The sequence below is a fragment of the Taudactylus pleione genome, unplaced genomic scaffold (assembly GCF_031769625.1).
Source record: "Taudactylus pleione unplaced genomic scaffold, aTauple2 ptg000556l, whole genome shotgun sequence".
In the NCBI taxonomy this organism is placed as follows: domain Eukaryota; kingdom Metazoa; phylum Chordata; class Amphibia; order Anura; family Myobatrachidae; genus Taudactylus; species Taudactylus pleione.
The window spans coordinates 16,056,164-16,079,133 of record NW_028284958.1 but is presented as its reverse complement, the minus strand read 5'-3'; the positions used below and the strand labels follow the sequence as shown (position 1 = coordinate 16,079,133).

General features: G+C 42.4%; 1 protein-coding gene across 2 annotated transcripts in view; it reads left to right on the top strand.

Annotated features, from left to right (window-relative positions):
* Positions 1-2,005: 2,005 nt before the first annotated feature.
* Positions 2,006-22,970, top strand: part of LOC148481905 (protein FAM169B-like) — a 57,126-nt gene continuing 36,161 nt past the window's right edge. For both annotated transcript variants that reach the window (XR_015871817.1, XM_088452862.1), the window contains exons 1-3: positions 2,006-2,084; positions 7,390-7,457; positions 20,418-20,554. Coding sequence is in view for 1 of the 2 variants with exons in the window: in XM_088452862.1 (XP_088308988.1) it covers positions 2,050-2,084; positions 7,390-7,457; positions 20,418-20,554 (240 nt within the window). In the remaining variant the exon portion in view is untranslated. The remainder of the gene's footprint in view (positions 2,085-7,389; positions 7,458-20,417; positions 20,555-22,970) is intronic.

Sequence of the window (22,970 nt, the reverse complement as noted above, 5' to 3'; positions counted from 1 at the left end):
TAGCCGCACGTGCATCAACACAGTAGCAGCGTCAAGCGTGCACCTGTCATAAGTCAAGGGCGGTTTGGACATCTGGCCAGACTGAAGGACGTGCCAACAATTTCTGAGAAGTCTACTGTCACTGCATATGATACTGTCCTCAAAGCAGCAGCGACAAGCGTGCGTCTGTCTGTTAAAGGGTGGTGTTACCCCCAAAGTTTGCTCCAACAAAATAAAATAATCTTTTTTTCTGTGTTTGTGTGTGAAATGTATGCGCAGTAGCCACACCTGCATCCTCAAAGCAGCAGCGCCAAGCGTGCGTCTGTCTGTTAAAGGGTGGTGTAACCCTCAAAGTGCGCTCCATAAACAATAAAAAAAATCCTTTTTTTTCTGTCTTTGTGAATTGTGTGGGCTGTAGCCACACCTGCATTCTCAAAGCAGCAGCGACAAGCATGCGTCTGTCTGTTAAAGGATTACATCGGTGACAGAATCCAAGTAGGCATGTCAGACAGTCCGTACCTGTACTGGCAGGAAAAATAGGCAATTTGGAGGCCCCTGTACAAACTGGCTCTATTTTACCTGAGTTGCCCCCTCTCCAGTGTGTACTCCGAAAGAGTGGTTAGTGCACACGGGAACCTTGTCAGCGAAAGGCGTAGGAGGTTGCTTCCACAAAATGTGGAGAAGATGATGTTCATAAAAATGAATTATCAACTCTTCCAGGGAGACCAGGATCCAGAACGTACAGAGGGACCTGTGGTTGTGGATTCCAGCGGGGACGAATTAATACTCTGTGAGGATAAGGATGTACACAACACTGAAGAGGGTGAGGAATCGGTGGATGAGGATGACATCTTGCCTCCGTAGAGCCAGTTTGTGCAGGGACAGATTAATTGCCAGCTTGTTTTGTGGGGGCCCAAACGAACCAATCATTTCAGCCACAGTCGTGTGGCAGACCCTGGCGCTGAAATGATTGGTTTGTTAAAGTGTGCATGTCCTGTTTATACAACATAAGGGAGGGTAGGAGGGCCCAAGGACAATTCCATCTTGCACCTCTTTTTTTTCTTTGCATTGTGTAGTGTTTGGGGCCTAGTTTTTCAAACTGCCATCCTGTCTGCCACTGCAGTGTCACTCCTAGATGGACCACGTGTTTGTGCCGCCCACTCGTGTCGCTTAGCATAGTCATCCAGCTACCTCGGTCCAACCTTTTGGACATAAAAACACTATTGTGAGGTGTGAGGTGTTCAGAATAGACTGGAAATGAGTGGAAATTAAGGTTATTGAGGTTAATAATAGCATAGGAGCAGAAAAACCCACAAATTCTGTGATTTTAGCTGTTTTTATGCTTTTTTAAAAAAAAAAATACAGATCCAAAACACAAAACCCAGAACCCAAAACACGGAAGGGTGGTTTTGGCAAAACCAATCCAGATCTAAAACACGAAGAAAGATCCAAAACCAAAACACAAAACACGAAAAGTGGCCGGTGCACACCCCTAATGGCTATATATATTTTCTGTTAAATATCAGTGTGTTTTCATCACTAGATCTTACTAACTGCTTTGGGGCTCGTTTTCATTTGGACTTCTGTAAATTTTACAATACGCCACTCAGATGTAGCAGTACACGTCCACTTTATCGCCGCGCTCATTGGTGTTGCTTTCACAATCTCCCTGAAATGCTTTTTTAAAAGTAGGCAAGTATGGTGTGTACTCAGCTGAAGGGATATAAATAGGATAAGTGAGGTCTGGTTTGAAAAAAAAGTGTTTATATAATAACCATGTACAAATGATATTTTTTCCTCTAGTATAACAGTTTGACATGCTTCAGAAGTTATATCTGTGCAAATCATACTGTGGAGCACGTTGAGAAAAGTCAGAGTTAAGTGGCATAACATAAGGCTGAGAACTGCAGGCAGCATCGTGGTGTTGGCCTCTACAGGAACATTCCCCACATTTTATTGAGGATTAGCTGGAGCCTATTGCAGAATAGAGCTGGGTGGGAAGGGCTGGGAGGCAGGTCAGGTCAGAGGAGGTAGGAGAGGCTTGCTACAGGAAATGATGATGGAGCTGGCATGCCTAGCAAGTCACACAGCTTCCCGAGCAGGAGGTAAAGTGCAGACTGGGAAAGATCAGAAACATTTGTATCAGTGGAAGAAGACACTGATCTATCTGTAGCTATGTGTCCAGCCTGCAGCATGAGTGCTGCTTACCAGAAAATACTTCGTATTCATGTCTGCAAAGGTTGTGTTTATGGCCCTTTTGCAGCTGAGGCTTGTAGTTCCACAACAGCTGGAGAGCTGCAGGTTTCCAAAGTATTTTAGTACAGGTGGGAAAGTGGATTACAGTATTATACAGTGTGCTGTACATTCTCTAGGAGCCATAATGTAGCTTTATATTCCAGTGCTTAGGGTAACTGAGCAATTGTCTAATATGACGTGGTTTGTTTACTAAGCCTTCCTGGTGTGTTTTAGCCCGAAATTTAAGAGGGCGATGCTTTTTATAGCAAAATATTGGCTTAAACACACTTCCACTTAGTAAATAAACCTCAATGTCTGTTCTATCTTGCCTATTAGAAGTGACTACAATTCATTAATGACATACAGTAACAGAGCTTTCACTATATTCCAGAATCCGGCCCTAAACTAAGAGTGTTGAAGAAAAACCTCTATAACATTTCTGCTTTAAGGTGAATAAAATGTTAGAAGTGAACACCTGCTATTGCTATTTGTAAAATAACACACACAAAGCAGTTGCCAATCACTGGTGCACAGGTGGGACGGGAACAGAGGGGGAAAACTTTTCGACGTCAATTTATTTAAAAACCTTGGGGCCTCCATGGTGACAGGTGAATATCGATTATGTGAAATCATTTTCTGGATATTTAAGAGTGTATTTTTTGCATACCAGAGACAGGGGTCTATTTACTAAGTAGTGTTAGGAGACAGAGTGAAAAGTGATAAGGTACCAGCCAATCAGCTCCCAACTGTCATTTTTCAAACACAGCCTGTGAGATGACAGTTGGGATCTTAGTAAATAGACCCCATAGAGTTATTACCAATGGCTTAGCATCTGCCAGCTCAGAAGGGCCCAGCTGATTAATCACTGGTCACATTTTAGCTCCAATAAGCATAATTTCTGCATATTGTGACAATTAAAAATTATGTGTGGGGGTTGTATCATGCCTTGGAGAGTGATAAAGTACCAACCAATCTGCTCCTTAAACATGTACATGTACTTCCAGCTTCAACGCTTCTCAGACCCAGGACAGCGAACACAGGTTAAAGCCGGGCTACCCTTTTCACACTTAGGGAGATGACCCGGGAAGTCTCGGGTCGTCACCCTTCACACCGGACCCAGGTCTTGCAGTGACTGGGTCTTCCGGCATTCAGTGGGCAGTGGTGATTATCTCATCTCCAAGCACCACTGTCCCTGGCCAAACAATTTGTTTTAGGCATGACCCGGGTCGCACCTTTCACACTTGAGCCGGGTCGTAGACTTTCAGCCCGGTCGCACCTTTCAGACATTCGCCAGACATGGCTTGATGCGCGTTCACAAACAAAAACCCAGGTTTTAGGTTTGTGTCTGAAAGGGGTATAACCAGTGGTGGATTTTACCTAAGTGCTGTGGGATTGCAGTACCCTCAATAAAATCTGCCACTCACTGGGACTGCCTAGCGTGGTAGTGAGTTCTCTTTGGAAGCACTCCCTGCTGATCACAGCCAGACAGGCAGTCCCAGGGGGATCCACTCCCCCGCTATTACAGCAGCCCTGTCTGGCTGCTAGGGGCTGCAGCTGATGCAGTCCCTAGAAGCCAGCCTTTTAGCCAGCAGCGCCGGTCTTGAGCCACGTCCCCTCATTTACGTTTACCCCTTGCTGCCGCCGGACTTAACCACTGTCTCTGTGATTTCAGCTGTGAATCACCGAGATGGCAGGGAAGAGAGGGATGCATAGACTGCAGCCTATGGCATACAAGCCCACCAGCCAGGCAGGTAAGGAGCCACCGCTTAGTATAACTGTGCTTGAAAAATTACAGGAGCTGATTGGTTGGTACTTTCTCTCTCTCCAAGCTTTGATACATTCCACTCCTCCCCCCATATATTGGGTATTAAGATCTACAGCCATGGCCAAAAGTTTGAGAATGACACAATTATTGGTTTTCACAAAGTTTGCTGCTTCAGTGTTTTTAGACCTTTTTGTCAGATGTTACTATGGTATACTGAAGTAAAATTACAGGCATTTCATAAGTGTCAAAGGCTTTTATTGACAATTACATTGTTTATGCAAAGAGTGAATATTTGCAGTGTTGACCCTTCTTTTTAAAGAACTCTGCAATTAGCCCTGGGATGAAGTTAATCAACTTCTGGGCCACGTAGTGACAGATGGCCGCCCATTCTTACCTAATCAATGCTTGGAGTTTGTCAGAATTTGTGGGTTTTTGTGTCTCCACCTGCCTATTGAGGATTGACCGCAAGTTCTCAATGGGATTAAGGTCTGGGGAGATTCCTGGCCATGGACCCAAAATTTAGATGTTTTGTTTCCCGAGCCACTTGGTTGTCACTTTTGCCTTATGGCAAGGTGCTCCATAATGCTGGAAAAGGCATTGTTTGTCACCGAACTGTTCTTGGATGGTTGGGAGAAGTTGCTCTTGGAGGATGTTTTGGTACCATTCTTTATTCATGGCTGTGTTCTTAGGCAAAATTGTGAGTGAGCCCACTCCCTTGGGTGAGAAGCAACCCCACACATGAATGGTCTCAGGATGCTTTACTGTTGGCATGACACAGGACTGATGGTAGCGCTCACCTTTTCTTCTCCGGACAAGTATTTTTCCAGATGCCCCCAAACAATCTGAAAGGGGATTCATCAGAGAAAATAACTTTACCCCAGTCCTCAGCAGTCCAATCTCTGTACTTTTTGCAGAATATTAGTCTGTCCCTGATGTTTTTCCTGGAGAGAAATGGCTTCTTTGCTGCCCTTCTTGACACCAGGCCATTCTCCAAAAGTCTTTGCCTCACTGTGCGTGAAGATGCACTCACAACTACCTGTTGCCATTCCTGAGCAAGCTCTGCACTGGTGGTGCCCCGATCCTGCAGCTGAATCAACTTTAGGAGACGGTCCTGGCACTTGCTGGACGTTCTTGGGCGCCCTGAAGCCGCCTTCACAACTATTGAACCTCTCTCCTTGAAGCTCTTGATGATCTGATAAATGGTTGATTTTGGTGCAATCTTACTAGCAGCAATATCCTTGCATGTGAAGCCCTTTTTGTGCAAAGCAATGATGACTGCACGTGTTTCCTTGCAGGTAACCATGGTTAACAGAGGAAGAACAATGATTTCAAGCTCCACCCTCCTTTTAACGCTTCCAGTCTGTTATTATAACTCAATCAGCATGACAGTGTGATCTCCAGCCTTGTCCTCGTCAACACTCTCACCTTTGTAAACGAGAGAGTCACTGACATGATGTCAGCTGGTCCCTTTGTGGCAGGGCTGAAATGCGGTGGAAATTTTGTTTTTGGGATTGAGTTCATTGTCATGGCTAAGAGGGACTTTGCAATTCATCTGATCACTCTTCATGACGTTCTGGAGTATATGCAAAATGCCATCATATAAACTGAAGCAGCAGACTTTGTGAAAACCAATACTTGTGTCCAAAAATATACTGGTAGGTTAATTGGCTCCCTACAAAATTAACCCTAGTGCGTATGTGTGAGTGCATGTGATAGGGAATATAGATTGTAAGCTCTTCTGGGGCAGGGACTGATGTGAATGGCCAAATATTCTCTGTAAAGCGCTGCGGAATATGTGTGCGCTATATAAATAACTGGTAATAGATAATAAATAATTCTCAAAACTTTTGTCTATTGCTGTACATCTTGGGCATATTTGCCGACTTTACATTTCTTCTTTTTGGGAGAAGCACAGAGAGGAGATGCAGATGACCATTCTGGGGGCAGGGCCGCGCTCTTTACGTTATTAGTCCCAGGCCCTGTCACTGTATAATGTCGCAAATCATTGGACTGCGGGGAGGGGCCAGGGATAAAATGAAGCTTATCGCATCATATTGGGCCTGTTCCCTCCATACGTACCTGAAATTCCTGATATTGTCTCCCCATCCTGCCCACTGCAGTAGGAGGTGAGCGGAATGGAGAAGATCTACCCGAAAAATTGGGAGTATCCAGGAACATCTGGGAAAGTAGGTAAATATGATGCAGGGCCATGGCCTCAGCGATCACTTTACTTTTGGTTTGGGACCCAGCAGAGTGGCTGTTAATTTGTTGCCATTCGGCCATGTGTAAACAGTTATAACAATTGTTTATGAATGATCCCTCTCCGAAAACAAGAGGGTGAAGTTGTAGCCTATAGGCTACAATGGCTAACACCATCAAAAGATGATGTACGTCATGTGGAGTCATGCTCCGAAAAGCTATGGTTTTTGGGGGGGATGTATCAAACCTTGGAAAGAGACAAATTGGAGGGAGATAAAGTAATAACTAATCAGTTTCTAGCTGTCCTTTGACAGGCTGTGTTTAAAAATGACAGAAGCTGTTTGGGCGCCCAATCCACCGTCAGGGCGCCCAAAAAAACGAACTTTAGTTTTGTTTTTTTCTCGCACCTCATCAAGCTGTGAGAAGGAATGTGCCCTCCTGCAGCTTTAGGTGTTCAAACGGAGCAACAATTGAATTGCTCCATCCGGCGCCTATTCATATAGATACCCAACGGGGGTGTCTATAACAATTGAATCGCCCCCACAGAGTCCGACAGGTAAGGTCAGGTCATTCTTCAGTGGGGGCTGGGACAATGACTGTGTTTTATTTTTTTCCCTGTGGGGGCAAAGAATGCGTGCATTATTTTTCCCTGTGAGGGCCAATGTGTGTGTTATTGTTGTTGTTTTCCTGTGGGGGCCAAAGTGTGTGTGTTTTCTTTTTTTTTCTGTGCAGTCCAATACTTTTTTCAATAGTTTCTTTGTACAATTTAATCCTGGGATTACAAAATAAGGCAGGATTGACTTCCCTACTTTGTATGGTCTGGGTTTTTTTTGTATTGAATTGGGATTGTCAGTGTAAGTTTGTCTCTCTGCACAGTGCTACGAACACACTGGCGCCATAGATATATAATATATATATGTATGATATTATAATAATTTTCCCCTTGATAATTTAATAATTATATCACTTCACACTCATATTAATATCCAGGGAAGAAATAATCTCTATGTGCAATTACATAGCTTTGTTTTTCTTGTAAATTCATATATTAAAAAAATAAAGACAATAAAACTGTGTATATAAAGGTTATGCTTTTCCTTTAGTACACTGCTTTTCTTAAGACATTTCAGGTAAACATCTAAAAAATGTAAAGTCCACTGTATGCAGGTTATACTGTGAACATTTTTTAATTTAATTTTTTATTTCCGCAGGCCTCACAGATATTACCGCAATCACCAAGCATCAAAAATCATCGTACAAATGACAGCGAAGCTTACAGGTGTGTAAACGTCATAGTTTATATTATGGCACATGCACAAAACTGCAAATTTAAAACATGTTCCTACCAGTTCTCACATAATCTAAATTCTCAAATGACCCCTGTAAGTCTTTGTTTTCTCATATGTCTTCCTCCTCTGTTTCCTTCCTTACGTAGTGACCACAAAAGCTGTTATCGCCGTGTGTACATGCAGTGAGTACTGCTGACACCAAATATATTACAACAGAATCATTATTCCTGTACTGTAATTTGTAGGTCATTTTAGTGACATTTCAATTGACAGTATAGACAAAGGACATATCTGTCTTACATAGAGGAAACCAATATTTAATTATCAGGCACATTACTAAACAAAAAAGGTCCATTCACATGCATAACCATATTATCATAATTCCAAAGCAAATTACCAGGGGACCCTAGTTACAGCTTATTGTTAATATAAAGCTTATCATGGACGTGCTGCACACCAAACACACTTACACTGATCTCAACACCCACATACATTGCTAGGGATTTCTCTTTATGAGGGGTGGGAGATATTTGTTCTGTGTCCCTGACGCTGGTCAGCACTGATAGACCTTGTGTAAGTTGGGTTGATAGACCCTGGTTACACAGAATGGGGTAAATTTACTAAGATGGGAGTTCTATTTAAGAAGTGATGTTGCCCATAGCAACCAATCAGATTCTACTTCTCATTTATCTAGCACATTCTAGAAGATAATACCTGGAATCTGGTTGCTATGGGCAATATCACTTCTTAATAGAACTCCCATCTTAGTAAATTTACCCCAATGTGTCTATGCTGGGGTAGAGAACAGAGATAGGCTTCCTGAATGAAAATGTAAAACACAAACCTGTACCCCAAAAATGTATCAGCACAAACGCTGCATTAGTGCTATTTTTTACTAAAGATGAGCAAAATTGCCTTGAAATATCACGTGAATGAGATTTAATGACAAAGGGTGTTTCGCTGAAATGGAAGTTCTGGCAATACAATTGGCGATTTCCCATCTTACTTCGCCAGTCTGCGCCATGTGTTTTCCACACTGTTATTGTAAGTTTGTATTTCAATGAATGCACCCTTTTATTCTGCGCTGTGGTGTGTTTAGAACTCTTAAGGCTTAATTCCACTGTCCAAACAAGAACAATTTCAAACTCAAATAAGAACTGTAGTCGTGAACCCTCTCCTCCATCCTTATAGCCTGGTTTCAGCGCTGTTCCTGACCACTAATTATTTTGGTTGTTGGGTAGGCGATCCCTTTTACATACTGTTCAATAAGATGCAATGGACTCCAATCAGAAATGGGATTTCTGCTGTGGAGTTGCCAAAATGATGTGACAAATTAGTCTGACGCATTTATTCGGCAAAGCCTGCATGAGATCCCAGACCCGCAATAAAGTGCTGGTAGACCTCGTACAAAGTACACATATTTAGTATCCCTATACTCATGAGAAATAAGTTGACTTTCACTTTGTTGATAACCAGAAATATGACTTTATGATGTTGACATGGTTAAAATGTCCACATCTAACATGTCGACATCTGGAAAATTTCCGACATGGACAAAATGTCGATAGTGAACTTCCAGATCCGAGACGAGAACCGAGCCAGGCTCGGGTTTTCCCACCTGACTCTGATCTCAAAACGAGGCAACACGTCATCCTCCCGCTGTCGGGAGTTTTGGATTCTATAAAGGTCCCGGTGATTGGCGCCACAGACGTGTTGCTGTCACTGTCTGTGTCAGTGTGTTGTCCAACTTGTCCTGTCGGGTTCTGGGGCTGAAGGCTGCTGCTGTGTTGTCCATAAAGGGGCTGGGGCTGCAGTATATAAAGGGTGGTTTCAGTGGGTGCTGCAGCTGCTGTGTCATTTGTACTGTCAATCAAGGGGCTGCTGCTGTGTTGTTGTAGTGTCTATCAAGGGATTGGGCTGCAGTCCATAAAGGGGTGCTGTGTTGTCCAGGGGATGTGCTCTGTTAATCAGGGTGTCAGGAATGTGATCACAAGGTCCCGATGCAAAGTCCGCTCAGCGGCATTACATACCTCCGGCCTTTGGTTCACTGGCGTCGAGCATGGCTCCCATAGTTTCCAAATTCTCGTTCCAGTGCTGACTGATACTTCTCGTGCTGTAATGCGTCATCCTCCAATACCATCAGCAAGGACGCCAGTTCATGGGCGCTGCCATCTTGCTTCTGACATGTGATGTTGGATCATCCAATCAGATCTAGTTCTCAGGTCTGCTGGGAATCAGCCACCAATCAGCAACAGGCACTGCCTATATAAACCCTTCATGGATGTTCATTCAGTGCCTGTACAACGTCTTCTCAAGTCCTAGTATTTGACTCCTGATACCTTTGTTTCTACCCATCGTTTCCAGCAGTCCTCTGTTTGTTCAAATAAACCTTGTGTTCTTTATATGAACTTTTATTCTAATCTTCTTTCTCCTATGAGGAAAAGCTATCTGAAACCCCCTCAGTTTCTGCTACCACGGTCCCAGCCCACAGAGTCTGATTCATCACAGGAGGCCAACTTTCCTAGAGTCGTGAAACAGGGGTGCTCTTCCCCAGTGTAAAAAAACATAAAAGTGCTTTTTGTTTGTGTGTGTGCAATAGCAACTTAGCTGCGCTATTATTGTTTGGTGACACTGCAGTTTATCGTCCACGTATTTGTGACTCTGAACTGCAGGTGGTCTGTCCGTACTCGGCAGGGTTGCTTTGTTGTCCATAAAGAAGGGGTGCTGTCTGTGTTGTTCATCAAGGGGCTGCTGCCTCATTCAGGGGTGATCTTCCCCTGTTCGGTGACACTTCCGGTCAGACCGCAGTGTAAGTTTGTTGATATATGGAGGACGATCAAATAAGATTAGTGCAGGAACCACATACCAGCTTTGCAGCTGCTGCCAGCAGTCATGATGACAATGCAAGGCCGTCAACGTCCTCTACGAAGGCCGATGCCCAAGGACTTAAGTCAGGGCACTTAAAATCAAACAAGCAATGTTTTACAGTGTTAAAGAAAAAAAATTAAAAGCTAAGTTAGCTGCAGAGAAACAAAATATTGTCAATATGCCATTTACTACATGAAGTGGCAAGGAAAGTATAAGGCCTTGGCCATTATTTATGACTGGTGGTTCTGCATCTTATGATGCTGTAAGCCCTTCTCCCTGTAGAAGTGTCAAAATAATTAAAATCGCTAAGGCACATGAACCAACTGTGTGCTCAGAAAAGTCACAGATCCCCGAGGAGAGTCAGTGTGTCCGCAGTTGCCATGTCTGAGCCTGACCTTTCTAATACTGTACTTGAAAAGGATCCTCCTTCCACCGTTTGTGTGCCCTCTGCAAATGTGAGGACGAGCAGCTCAAGTCAACATGCTGACGTAGAAATCGAGGATGCTTCTGTGGAATTGCACTAGGAGGATGAGGAGGATATTTCTGTAGTTGGCGCTAACAAGGATGATGAAGATGTTGATGATGAGGATGTTAATGCTGAGGATGATGATTGTGTAAATCAGGCAACAGTTGTTGCCCATGTTATGAAAAAGCCCATTGTCATCCCGTGTGCATAAGACAAAAAAATCCACTTCTCGTATGGAATTATTTCCACAAAAATGCAGACAAGAGGTAAGGACATCTAGGAATCTACTCCCTGTTACGTCACTTGCAGCGCATTTATTAAATTCCAAAGTGTTTGCAAAATTTACAAACTTTGGTTAACAACCAGTCCAGCGTCACCTAGCTGCTCCCTTCTCTCTGTTAGATCCAAGCGCCTGCAATCTACACCACCAGCACCTGCATCCAATTTCATAAGCACGACTGACTCCTCTCCTATCCGTGATTCCTTAGAAGGATCCTTGAGTGCTACGCCAGTTGCTGCTGCTGCTGCTGTGAGTGGATCTTCATCCCAGAAGTGGACCAGGAAGAAAACTACTTTTAGTAGTTTAACAAAACAATTGACTATCAAACAATCCTTTGCAACGGGGAACAAGTATGACAGCAGTCACCCAGTTGCACGGCATATTACTGACGCCATAATAGCTATGCTGGTATTAGATGTGTGTCCATTATCCGCCATTAATGCAGTGAGTTTTAGACCGTTAATTTAGGTCCTGTGTCCCCGCTACAATGTACCTTCTAGATTCCACTTCACTAGAACAGCAATTCCCAGTCTGTAAACGGACATTAAAAAAAACCTTATTAGTGTCCTCCGAAATGCCGTTGAACCAACTGTCCACTTAACCACCGATATGCGGACAAGTGGGACAGGGCAAACTAAAGATTGCATGACTGACAGCCCACTGGGTAGGTGTATTGTCTCCAACAGTGCAAACAGCAGCAGCATCTAACAAATGCCAGCTCATTCAGAGGCAGGCTACTTTGTGTATCACCGGTTTCACTAAGAGGCATACCGCTGATAACCTCTTAGAAAAACTCAGGGAAATTGCAAAATGGCTTACCCCTCTTGGACTCTCCTCGGGATTTGTGATTTCTGACAAAGCCACCAATATTGTGAGAGCATTACATCTGGGCAAATTCGAACACGTCCCATGTTTTGCTCACACAATTAATTTGGTGGTGTAACATTTTTTTTAAAAATGACAGTGGTGTGCAGGAGATGTTCTTGGTGGCCGAAAGATTATGGGGCAAATCTTCAACATTCAGCAACTGCGTGTCGAAGATTGCAGCACCAGCTAGTACTGTTGAATTTGCCCAGCCATCATGAGCCGAGGCAAGAGGTAGTAACTAGGTGGATTTCTACCCTCTATATGCTTCAGCGGATGGAGGAGCAGCAAATGGCCATCCAAGGCTACGCAACGGCCTATGACCAAGGGAAAGGAGCGGGAATGCTCCTTAGTCAAGTGGAGTGGAGAATAATTTCCATATTGTGCAAGGTTCTCAATCCCTTTGAACTTGCCTCATGTGAAGTTAGTTCAGACACTGCCAGCTTGAGTCAGGTCATTCCCCTAATCAGACTTTTGCAAAATCAGCTGGAGAAACTGAAGGAGGAGCTGAAATGGAGTGATTCTACGAAGTATGTCGGACTTGTAGATCAAGCCCTTCATTCGCTTCGCCAGGATCCAAGGGTCGTCAATCTCTTGAAATCAGATCACTATATTTTGGTGACCATACTTTATCCTAGGTTTAAGTCATACATTTTGTCTTTCTTTCCGACGGACACAAATCTGAAGAGATGCAAAGAGCTGTTGGTGAAAAAAATGGTCAGCTCAAGTGGCACGTGACACTGCAGCATCTCCTCCTTCAGTTTCTGCGGCTGCCAGGAAAAACCTAAATTTTCCTAAGAGACCCACTGCTGGTGATGCAGATCAGTCAGCAAAACCTAATGACATCTGGTTGGGTCTGAAAGAGCTGCCTACAATTAGTGACATGTCTACCGTGACTTTGTCTGATATGGTCATCATTCAGAGAATGGTGGATGATTATTTTAGAGATAGCATTCAAATAGGCATGTCAGACCGGCAAGGCCACCGGTCACAATACCGACTACTGAATGCCCGCAAAGGATTTATAATAGGTGTCGAAATACCGACGCCTATCATAATCCCGATGCCGGAATCCAGGAGGACACGTGCCCGAATGAGGTAAGTACGGGACGCCCATCCTCTTAGCCATCTTATTTTTAGGCCAGTTAGCGGGGTTAGTGTTAGGTTTTGGGGGGGGAGGGGTTAATATTAGGCATCCCATGGGGGGGACATTAGGGTTAGGCACCCCCATGGAGAGGTTAAGGAGCGTTAAGGGGGGTTAGTGTTAGGCACCCCTGTGGGGTAGGTTAAGGTTAGGCACTAAGGGGGAGGTTAGGGTTAGGCACCACCTAGGGGAGGGTTAGGGGGGGGGGGGGGGGACAGGGGAGGTTAGGGTACTTACCTGCCTCTGTTGGGATTTTCATCCTGTCAGGCAGCCGCTGTCGGCATTTCATAAACAGCCACCAGAATTTCAATCCCATTCCATGTCAGACAGTCCGTTTCACTACTGGCAGGAAAAAGAGGCAATTTGGAGTCCCTAACACAAACTGGCTTTGCTTTGCTTAACTTAAGTTGCCCACCCTCCAGTGTGTACTCTGAAACAGTTTTCAGCACAGCCGGGAACCTTGTCAGCGATCGGCGTAGGAGGTTTCTTCCCCAAAATGTGGAAAAGATTATGCTCATCAAAATGAATTACAAATTCCACAAGGAAGACCTTTACCAGCTATTAAGTCATAAAATATACAGAGACGCCTGTAAAGGTAGATTGCAGCAGGGACAAATTAATATTGTGTGTAGAAGAGGATGTACACACTGATGGGGATGATGATGATGACATCTGATCTTACCTATGTTGTAAAGCCAGTTTGTGTATGTGATCATTGCCACCAATGTCCACTGTGCATTGGCAGCTTGTTTTGTGGGGGCCCACATAAACCAAGAATTTCAGCCACAAGTGGCAGTCCCTTATCACTGAAGTGATTGGTTTGTTAAACTGTGAATGTCCTGTTTCATATATACAACATAAGGGTGGGTGGGAGGGCCCAAGGACAATTCCATCTTGCACCTCTTTTCTTTGCATTATGTGCGGTTTGGGGCATTGCTGTCTGACATGTTTAATTTTATAGTTTATGAATGTCCAGAAATTGTAATGGGCGCAGACAACATCTCTTGTATGCCCCTTTTCATGTTTTTGAAAATATTTCTGAATCACCAAGTTGATGGGATGAGCAAATATGAGCAGCAGCACAGAGTATCTTCCTGCCAGTATGTGTGCAATAAAGTGCAAATGTGTTTAATACAAAATTACATGGTACATACAGTGCGTAAAGCAGACTGAAGTAACCTGAAGCACGCCACCTGTTGTTGACAAATAACTTCCAGTAGGCCCAGCAAACATCAGAGATGCTGGGAGTTCTAGTTCAGCCGGAGAACTAAAGGCTGCTTTCCTCTGATGTAAACAGCAAGCCTTGGTCCCCATTATCCTTCACAACCTCCCTGAGTACAAAGTAAACATCTGTTTACAGTATCTTCTAGCAGCACCTCCACAAGCAAGGCCACTTCATTTCTATTAGATGTATAAAAATTAAAAAACCGACTCCAGAGCAAAGATGTCTTTTAGGAACTGAAGAACTTGATCCTAGATTGATCTTCCCTCATAATTTTGTTTAAGAATCAAAATATTAAAAGAAATAATTTAAAAACTAATCAATCCTTCTGTCCTTTCCCTGTCTTCAGTCCATAAACCTATTCCAACTCCGTAGGGCCTCTGACCTAGTTAAGGAAATCATTCTTGGTTTTTAATCTTTCTAGGGGTCATATAGTTTATTAAACTGCCATCCTGTCTGCCACTGCAATGCTACTCTGTGCCATGTTGGAAGCTGAACTGCCACATGTTAGTGCTGTCCACTGCTATCGCTTAGCTAGGTCAGCCAGCTAGCTGAATGCAACCTATTGGCCTAAACTAGATGAAATCAATATTGTGAGCTGTGAGGTGGTCAAAATGGACTGGAAATGACTGGAAATAACGGTTATTGAGGTTAATAATACTGTAGGAACAAAAACAGGCCCAAATTATGTGATTTTAGATGTTTTTGATTTTTAGAAAAAATACAGATCCAAAACCAAAACACGCAAGGGGCAGTTTTGGCAAAACCAAATCCAGATCCAAAACACGAGGAGATACAGATCCAAAACACTGGGTTCGGCGCACATCCCTAGTGAAAATGTTAACGTTAGGTCTAATGTTAGATTAGGAATACCTGAGAAATTGATTTTCAACGTGATGAAGATGTTGTCTCTCAACATTATCACCATTTTGACATTATGAATTTTGACATGGTCACTGTCTATATACTATACAATATACTGTCAAGTATAATTAGATCTGGGACTATATAAATGAAGGAGGCTACACACCTAATGTTTTATGTATTTTAGATTTCTCTAATTATGGGGAGATTTATCAAACCTGCTAAAAAAGAGAAGTGGATGTGTTTTCCATAACAACCAACCAGAGTCTAACTATATATTTTTTAGAAATTACTAGGTAAATGATAGCTGGTCATTACATGTGACTCACGTTACATTTCATGTTCATTTTTAGAAGTTTAAATGCACCAAACACAAAAATTAAGCTTAAATTCAACATTATTAAAATATAGCAATAATATATGGGGCAGGTAGTCATAATTAATAGTTAGAAGCAGAAAAAAATGTACACTCTTAGGGCTCTATTCATTATCACTTAATTTCTACAAAAGCAGATGAAAATGCACATTTTCACCTGCTTTTGTAGAAATTAATTTTTGGGGCCATTCATCATAAAGGTAACGTAGGAGATATCACAGATATCTCCTGCTTACCTTTCTCTCCCAATGTGGCCCGCTGTCCCCATACACAAGTATGGAGACCTACTTTCATGAAGCTCTGAAAATGCAATATTTTCTGGAGCTTGATTGCTCCCACACACCCGCTCCTTCCATATTCCGGACACCGGGGCTTTGTGCGCCTGTGTGAACGCTAATTCACCCAGGCACACTAGCACTGCCGAGTCAGCTGTCTCCGCACCGGAGCAATAATAAATTGCTGCGGCACTCGCTGCAAGTAGGAATGTTAATTATCGGGATCTGCCCGGACCTCGGTAATTAACATAATAAATAGACCCCTCAGTAGTTAAATTTTATTGTTTAAATGTGTGGCTCATGTTACAACAGAATGGACATAGGAACTGAGGGGACTTATATATTTATTTAAACCTGCTCTCCTAATTATTTTTACAGTATGATTTTTCTACTATACTCTTATAAGACCCTAAACTTATGATTGACACACAAACAAAAAACTGAATGTTAACCAATCTATACTTAAAATTAATTTGGACATGTGACTCATGTTACATGTGAATGTGACTCGCGTTACATTTCTGTCTCCAGTCAATGGGCCGTGATACAAATGACTCAAACCTGTAGAATCCACGTGAATTAATCGATGTTGGCCTGTTTATCTTCCTGATTAACTGTGAAGATGTATAAAATATTTCATCTGGTGATGATGACCATTTCCCGTTGCTGCCAACTTGCTCCATTGTGCTCACTAAGTATTCACCATCTCTGATGTCCTTGATCTCACCTGGGTAACGCTTTCCATCATATTCAACATAGAACCAGTCACCAACGTTAACTAAGTCATCTGAAGTCACTGTGACAGTTACATTAAGTTCATCAGTAGAAAGAAATTAAGTTGAAAATGTCTTGGCATGTGCTGTGATGCAATTTCATTTTCATGTATTGTGTCCTATATTTAATGGAATGACACAGCTAGATTCTGATTGGTTGCTATGGGTAACACTTTAATTTTTCCTCTTTAGAAGGTTGATTTATCTCCCCCCTTAAGGTGCCCATACAGGTGCGATAAAGCAGCTGATCCGACGGATTGGTACGATTTGGCTGCCCTATCGTACCGTGTATGGGCATGATATCGGACAGCGTGTGCACCCGTGGGGTCGTACATCGCACCCCCAGATCTTACTGCAGGTTTAGTCGATCTGGGAATACGATGTGCGATCCCATGCAGCGCTATGCGGGTGGGGGAGGGGGGAACCAGCATATCGGGTGGCCAGCCACCCGATTGCACCGTCAGTGGGGACCGCCAGATGTGTCGGACGTTGGATCCCCCGTCGCGTCGCCCGGTGCATATTGCACCTTGTATGGCCTGCTTTAGTATCTTCAAGTATTATAATTGTTAGAAAGGATATGGAGATTTCTTTGGACCATATAGAATTAAGATGAGATTGACAAATCATAAGGTTCATTTTTTTTTTCCCGTTAAATCCCCTCTTTAATTGCCTTAGGTTTATGTCAGACTAAAGATGAAAGTAGATATTCTCTGCGCTTTACTGTAATCACATAGATTTAAACGTGTATCCACAATTGATGTATGAAAAAAAAAAGCAATAGCAATCCCGCTGCTAATCCAAAGGGACATGGTAAGTGTTTAATGAAAAAAGAACTTAGACGTGAATGTAATTAAACAAATTATAATAATAAATACAAATATAATAGTTGGATTCCTAAGAAAGCATAACCAAAAGATTTTGATAGCTTCCAAAACAACATACACAGTTCCCTATATGGCTAGCTGACAGAATATGGCCATATAGTGCACTAAACATCTTGAACTCCACTACAAGCAGTACTGAGTCTTGGCTGAAGAGGTGCTCTATTGATTTAGTATTGTGTGACTGTGGCAGCCATTGGATTACACAACTAATTGTCTTGTTTGTGGATCCAGCTTGAGATGATGTGTGCTTTATGACCTGGTGCTTTGGGGCAGCATGGTGGCACAGTGTTTAGCATTACTGTCTCACAGCACTGGGGTCCTGAGTTCAATTCTCAGCCACGGCCCATTGGTGTGGCGCTTGTGTGTTCTCCCTGTGTTTGCTTGGGGATGTAGTTAATAGACCGGCGGACTAAATGCGGGGGAAGATAGGCGTCAGTCTATCTTAATCCCGATGTCGAAGACAGATGCTGGACCACACAAGGTAAGTCCGGGTGTCTTAACACTTCGCCGCACGGGTGGGGAGGGGTTAGGTTTAGGGACTTCCGAGGGGACTAGGGTTAGGCTAGGGGAAGGGGAGGTTAGGGTCAGGCACCACTGGGGGGAGGCACCCCCTCGGGAGGGTTAGGTTTAGGTTGCGGGAAGGTGGGTTAGGTTTAGGCACCCCCAGGGGTTACTTACAGATGGGTCCACATACATCTAGCCTTCTGGCGCGTTAAACAGCCCATCTAGTTGCGACATGCCGTGACGTGACTCAGTAGCTCCGAGCCTCTTTTCATGCGTCTTTTTACCTTCAAATGCGTCTTATTCGCACAACGATGCGATGCGATAGCACAAGCGGTTTCTGCTGATGATATGCAGCATGCCTATGTTCTCTCTGCGTCTATGGGAGTATCTGCATGCTAAACACTACGTTACCGTGCTATAGCCGCTGACACTTTAACGTAGTGTTACTGTCGCCTTCCTTTCAGCTTGAAACACTCTGCCCATTTTCCTTTGACCTCTCTCAACAAGGGATTTTTACCCACAGCGCTGCCATTTACTGGATGTTTTGGGGGAGACTTATCAAGCCCTGTAGAGAGATAAAGTGGAGAATTCCCCAAAGCAACCAGTTAGCTTCTAATTGTAAAGTTTGTCAGTATAGTATATAATACCAGCAACGCATAACACTGAGCAATAATGCGGTGTGGGTCATAAACAGAGAATACATGATTTTATCATATACTGCCGAATACATCTATGTGTAAGACATCAATGTAAGGGATTTACATATGAAAAATGACCCTTAGGGCCTATAGATGTAAAATATATGAAGCGCACAAATGGTGGACTTCTCCTTTAAGAGTCATCCACAAGCGGCTTTTCTTGCTGCTCTGTGTTGTGCGGATAGCAGAGCGTGAGCAGTGATATTTGGTTTGTGTTAACCTCTGTCACACCATCACAATGCAATGTAGGCCTTGCTTTCATTTGTGACAGTGTGGATAAAATATCTGACTGCAATAGGAAATGATCTCTGCTTCCCATGTGTTCTAGGATATGTCGGTGCTTTAATCTAACACCAGGTTTACTGCTTTTCCCCCCATTTCTCAATGTGAACACATTCCTCACGACGGAGCTGAATTCCGCTGAAACAAATGGAAGGAAGCTGATATCCAAATGGGACACTCCAATTTCCAAGGGAACGCTCTGTTAGATGGAGGAGGAGGAGGTTGTTTACCAGTTCTCGCCTGTTTAAGATGGACTCAGCAATGTCTGGAATCCCCCTCACGCACCAGGCAGTGCTTCTAAATTTACCCTCTATGTGATTATATGGTACCCCATGTACTGTTACTGTTAGGCTCCATACACCAATGCTGTCATCCTAATTTTAATTTTAACTCTCCCTACACTTGGTTATATTTATGTGATATATGTCCTTTGATTTTAATTATGAATAAATATATATATCTATTATATATATAATAATCCCATGATCATAAAAAGAAGAATTGGGTAGGTTAGTACAGATGAGCAGAATAATATATATGGATGTGATTAAAAACAGAACAAAGCACAAGACACGCAGAAAAAGTCAGCATCACATGACAAGGGACAAACATACACACATACTGCTTGTTGCTTTTATGTTCCTGTGATTGATGTGACTGTTTGTAGTTTTTTTTTCTCCTGGGAATGGTTCTATACAGTGTTGTATACTAAGATGAAAAAAAATTACACAAACAGCCATTTTGCGTGTTGAAGCAAAAAGTTCAAAATGAGAACTATTAAATGACTGGACCGCAGCAACACGAAAAGTCAGTGACTAGTTGTTGAATCAATAGGCTGCGTTTTCTACAATATTGATTCCGACTACAAAACGGTCACCTTGCTTTGTGCGGCTCATCATAGTCACACCTCAACATAATGTTTTTTTATTGAATAAAAAGAGGGACTATTCCATTGTTTTACAACTGAGTGACAACATATCAACATATTTTCAATATATGGATTTTTTTTTTTTTTTGTCTAAAATTCAGGCCTGGCCAACCTGTGGCTCTCCAGCAGTGGTGCAACTACAAGTCCCAGCATGCATTACCAGCTGACTGGTGGGATGGTATGCTGGGACTTGTAGTTCCAAAACAGCTGGAGAGCCACAGGTTGGCCAGGCCTGGACTATGAATATTTCAATAAATAAAATAATAAATAATACATTTCAATACAACTCTATAATTTGCTCTGAGAATATTTCTACCTTTTTGCAGGATACTTTATATATATATATATATATATATATATATATATGTGTGTGTATGTATGTGTGTATATATATATATATATATATATATATATATATATATATTTATTTTTTTTAATCTAAGAAAATCATTGATTACACTTCCTCAGGAGTTAATGATATTGAATCGTGTACTGTATGTAACACCAAATGTAATTTTGTAGATCGCTGCTGCCCGGTTTGGCAGTTTAAGTCATCAGATTTACAAGGTTTGGTGGAGTCATCGGCCCAGCACTATTCGCATATTACCCAGCAGAGCGGGCCCTCCAACGAATTCTTCTCCTGTCCAGATGGAGAGAAGGCAAGTTTCTGCAATATAGGTTACATGTAAGAAGCGCTTAACGCTATGTATCTAATAAAGCTTTGTAATTTGACTTGTACTGAGCTGGTGTGCTGATATAATACCTGCAAATTGCTTTAATGGATTTCCATTAGGACAGAGTAACTAATGGCTTTCAGACTGAATTCTCATGGCTGCATTTTATTCTTGCTCTGTTACTGATCTCTCTATCTAATTTCCAGTTGTTCAACTTAAAGTGAATGTGTAGAAAGGCCCACCCAAAGTGTCCAGCTCTCAGTCATCTATTAGTGAAGAATCCCCATTTGAACCGTTGTAGGTTTTTTTTTAACCCGTTTCCGAGTCTCCCCACATCTCTTGCATATTTCCGATGCTTTAACTTTATTCTGCTGAGAGACTCTTCCTAAACTGAGCAGGAATTCTTATGAAGCACTAGCTGTTCTGCATGCTTCAATCTAGAAGCAGAGGTTTCAAAATCAATATTTCATTTGGGCGCCCTCTGCTGACTGCAACTGATAATACAGGTTCAGAGTTGTCATTCCGGGCAAGTTTTCATACAAATGTAGCATCCGTCAGATTCGGCCTTACGGTATGATTTCGTCAGCAGTAATGTGAAACGCCAAACCATTGAAAAGTTTTATTTTCAGTAGCTTGACTGACCTGCGCACACCTTGTGGAGCCTAATCAATACAACATAATAATAACAAAAGATTGCAGCTAAATCCTTGTTAATATATATCATCACGTCAAAACAACATTTAATACAAATCAGTAAAAAAAATTATATGTTGCTAAATGCAAATTAACTTTTAGGGGCATATGTGTCAAAGCTTGATGTGAGATAAAATTCTGAGATATACGAGGGTTGTTCAAAAAGTAATGCCTAAATGCTCATAACTATGAAATAATATGCAACATTTATTTGAAACTTTGTCAGTTTGTAGTTGAATATGTCTGCTAGCTATATATGTAGTTTTGTTTAGGTAGTCCAAGAAATACCATGGAATCCAAGATGAAACAAAGAGCCGTCATTGAATTTCTGGAAAAAGAAGGCTGCAGTGCTACAGAAATCCACAGAAGACTGAAAAAAGTGTATGGTGAGCGTACGTTTGACTATAGCAATGTAGCAGGTGGATGAAGCATTTTCAATCGGGAGAATCGTTCGTGTGCGACATACCTCGTGGTGGCAGACCATCAACTGCAGTGACAGCAGAGAACCAACACAAAGTCGATGCCATGATTCAGAAAGACCATTGTGTGACCATCAGAAATATCAGTGATGAACTTGAATGTAGCCATGGTACTGTAGAAGCACTAATCACTGATTTGGGATATCGTAAAGTGTGTGCTAAATGGGTTCCAAAGCAGTTAACCAAGCATCATAAGGCCCAGAGGGTGGAATTGTGCAATGACCTTTTGACCAACTTTGAAGCCAACCCTGAGACGTTTTTGGAAAATTTCATTACAGTAGATGAGACCTGGGTATTCCTTTAAGACCCAGAAACAAAGGCCCAATCAAAGCAATGGAAGTAGCTAATTTCACCTAGGCCAAAAAAGTTGAAATCACAGGGATCCGTTAACAAAGTCATGGCCACATTCTTCTGGGATTGCCGAGGCGTTATTCTCATCGATTATTTGAAACAAAACCAATCAATCAAAAGTGATCCATACATTATTGGACTAAAGAAGCCATCCGCAAAAAAGGTCAACAATTCGACTGTCAAAATGTCATCTTACACCACGACAATGCCAGACCTCACACTTCAATGGCAACATCTGTGGCCATTGCCAAAATGGGGTGGGCAATAATGCCACATCCACCATACAGTCCTGATTTGGCCCCTTCTGACTGTTTGGCCCTCTCAAATACTGTCTCCAGGGTCAACATTTTGAAGACATAGAGGTTGTTAAAAACGCCATACGTTCCTGGGTCAAACACGAACCACTGGAATTTTTCCAAAGTGGATTCACAGCTTGGGTTGATAGGTGGAGAAAATGTTTGAGGGCAGATGGTGAATTTTTTGAGTAGAGTCATTCTGTTACTAAGACTTCAAAGTATTTTACTGCAAATTTTCAAATCTGTATCTATAATAAAATTTGAGTTGTGAGCATTTAGGCATTACTTTTTGGACAACCCTCATATATCACCAACCAATCAGCTTCTAACTTAAATTTTGCAGGCTGTGTTTAAGAAATGATAGTTTGGAGCTGATTGGTTGGTGATATATATATTTCACAATTTGATCTCACATCAAGCTTTGATACATATGCCCCTTAATCTGCTGATTTCTTTCTGGATAGTAGTCCAAATCGGGTCAGGGGGAAGCAAAAAAAATCTAAAAAACCCCCCCAAAATCTTGCTGCTCACTGTGAATGACCACCATGAAATGATCAAAAGCCCATATATCCTGGTACTACC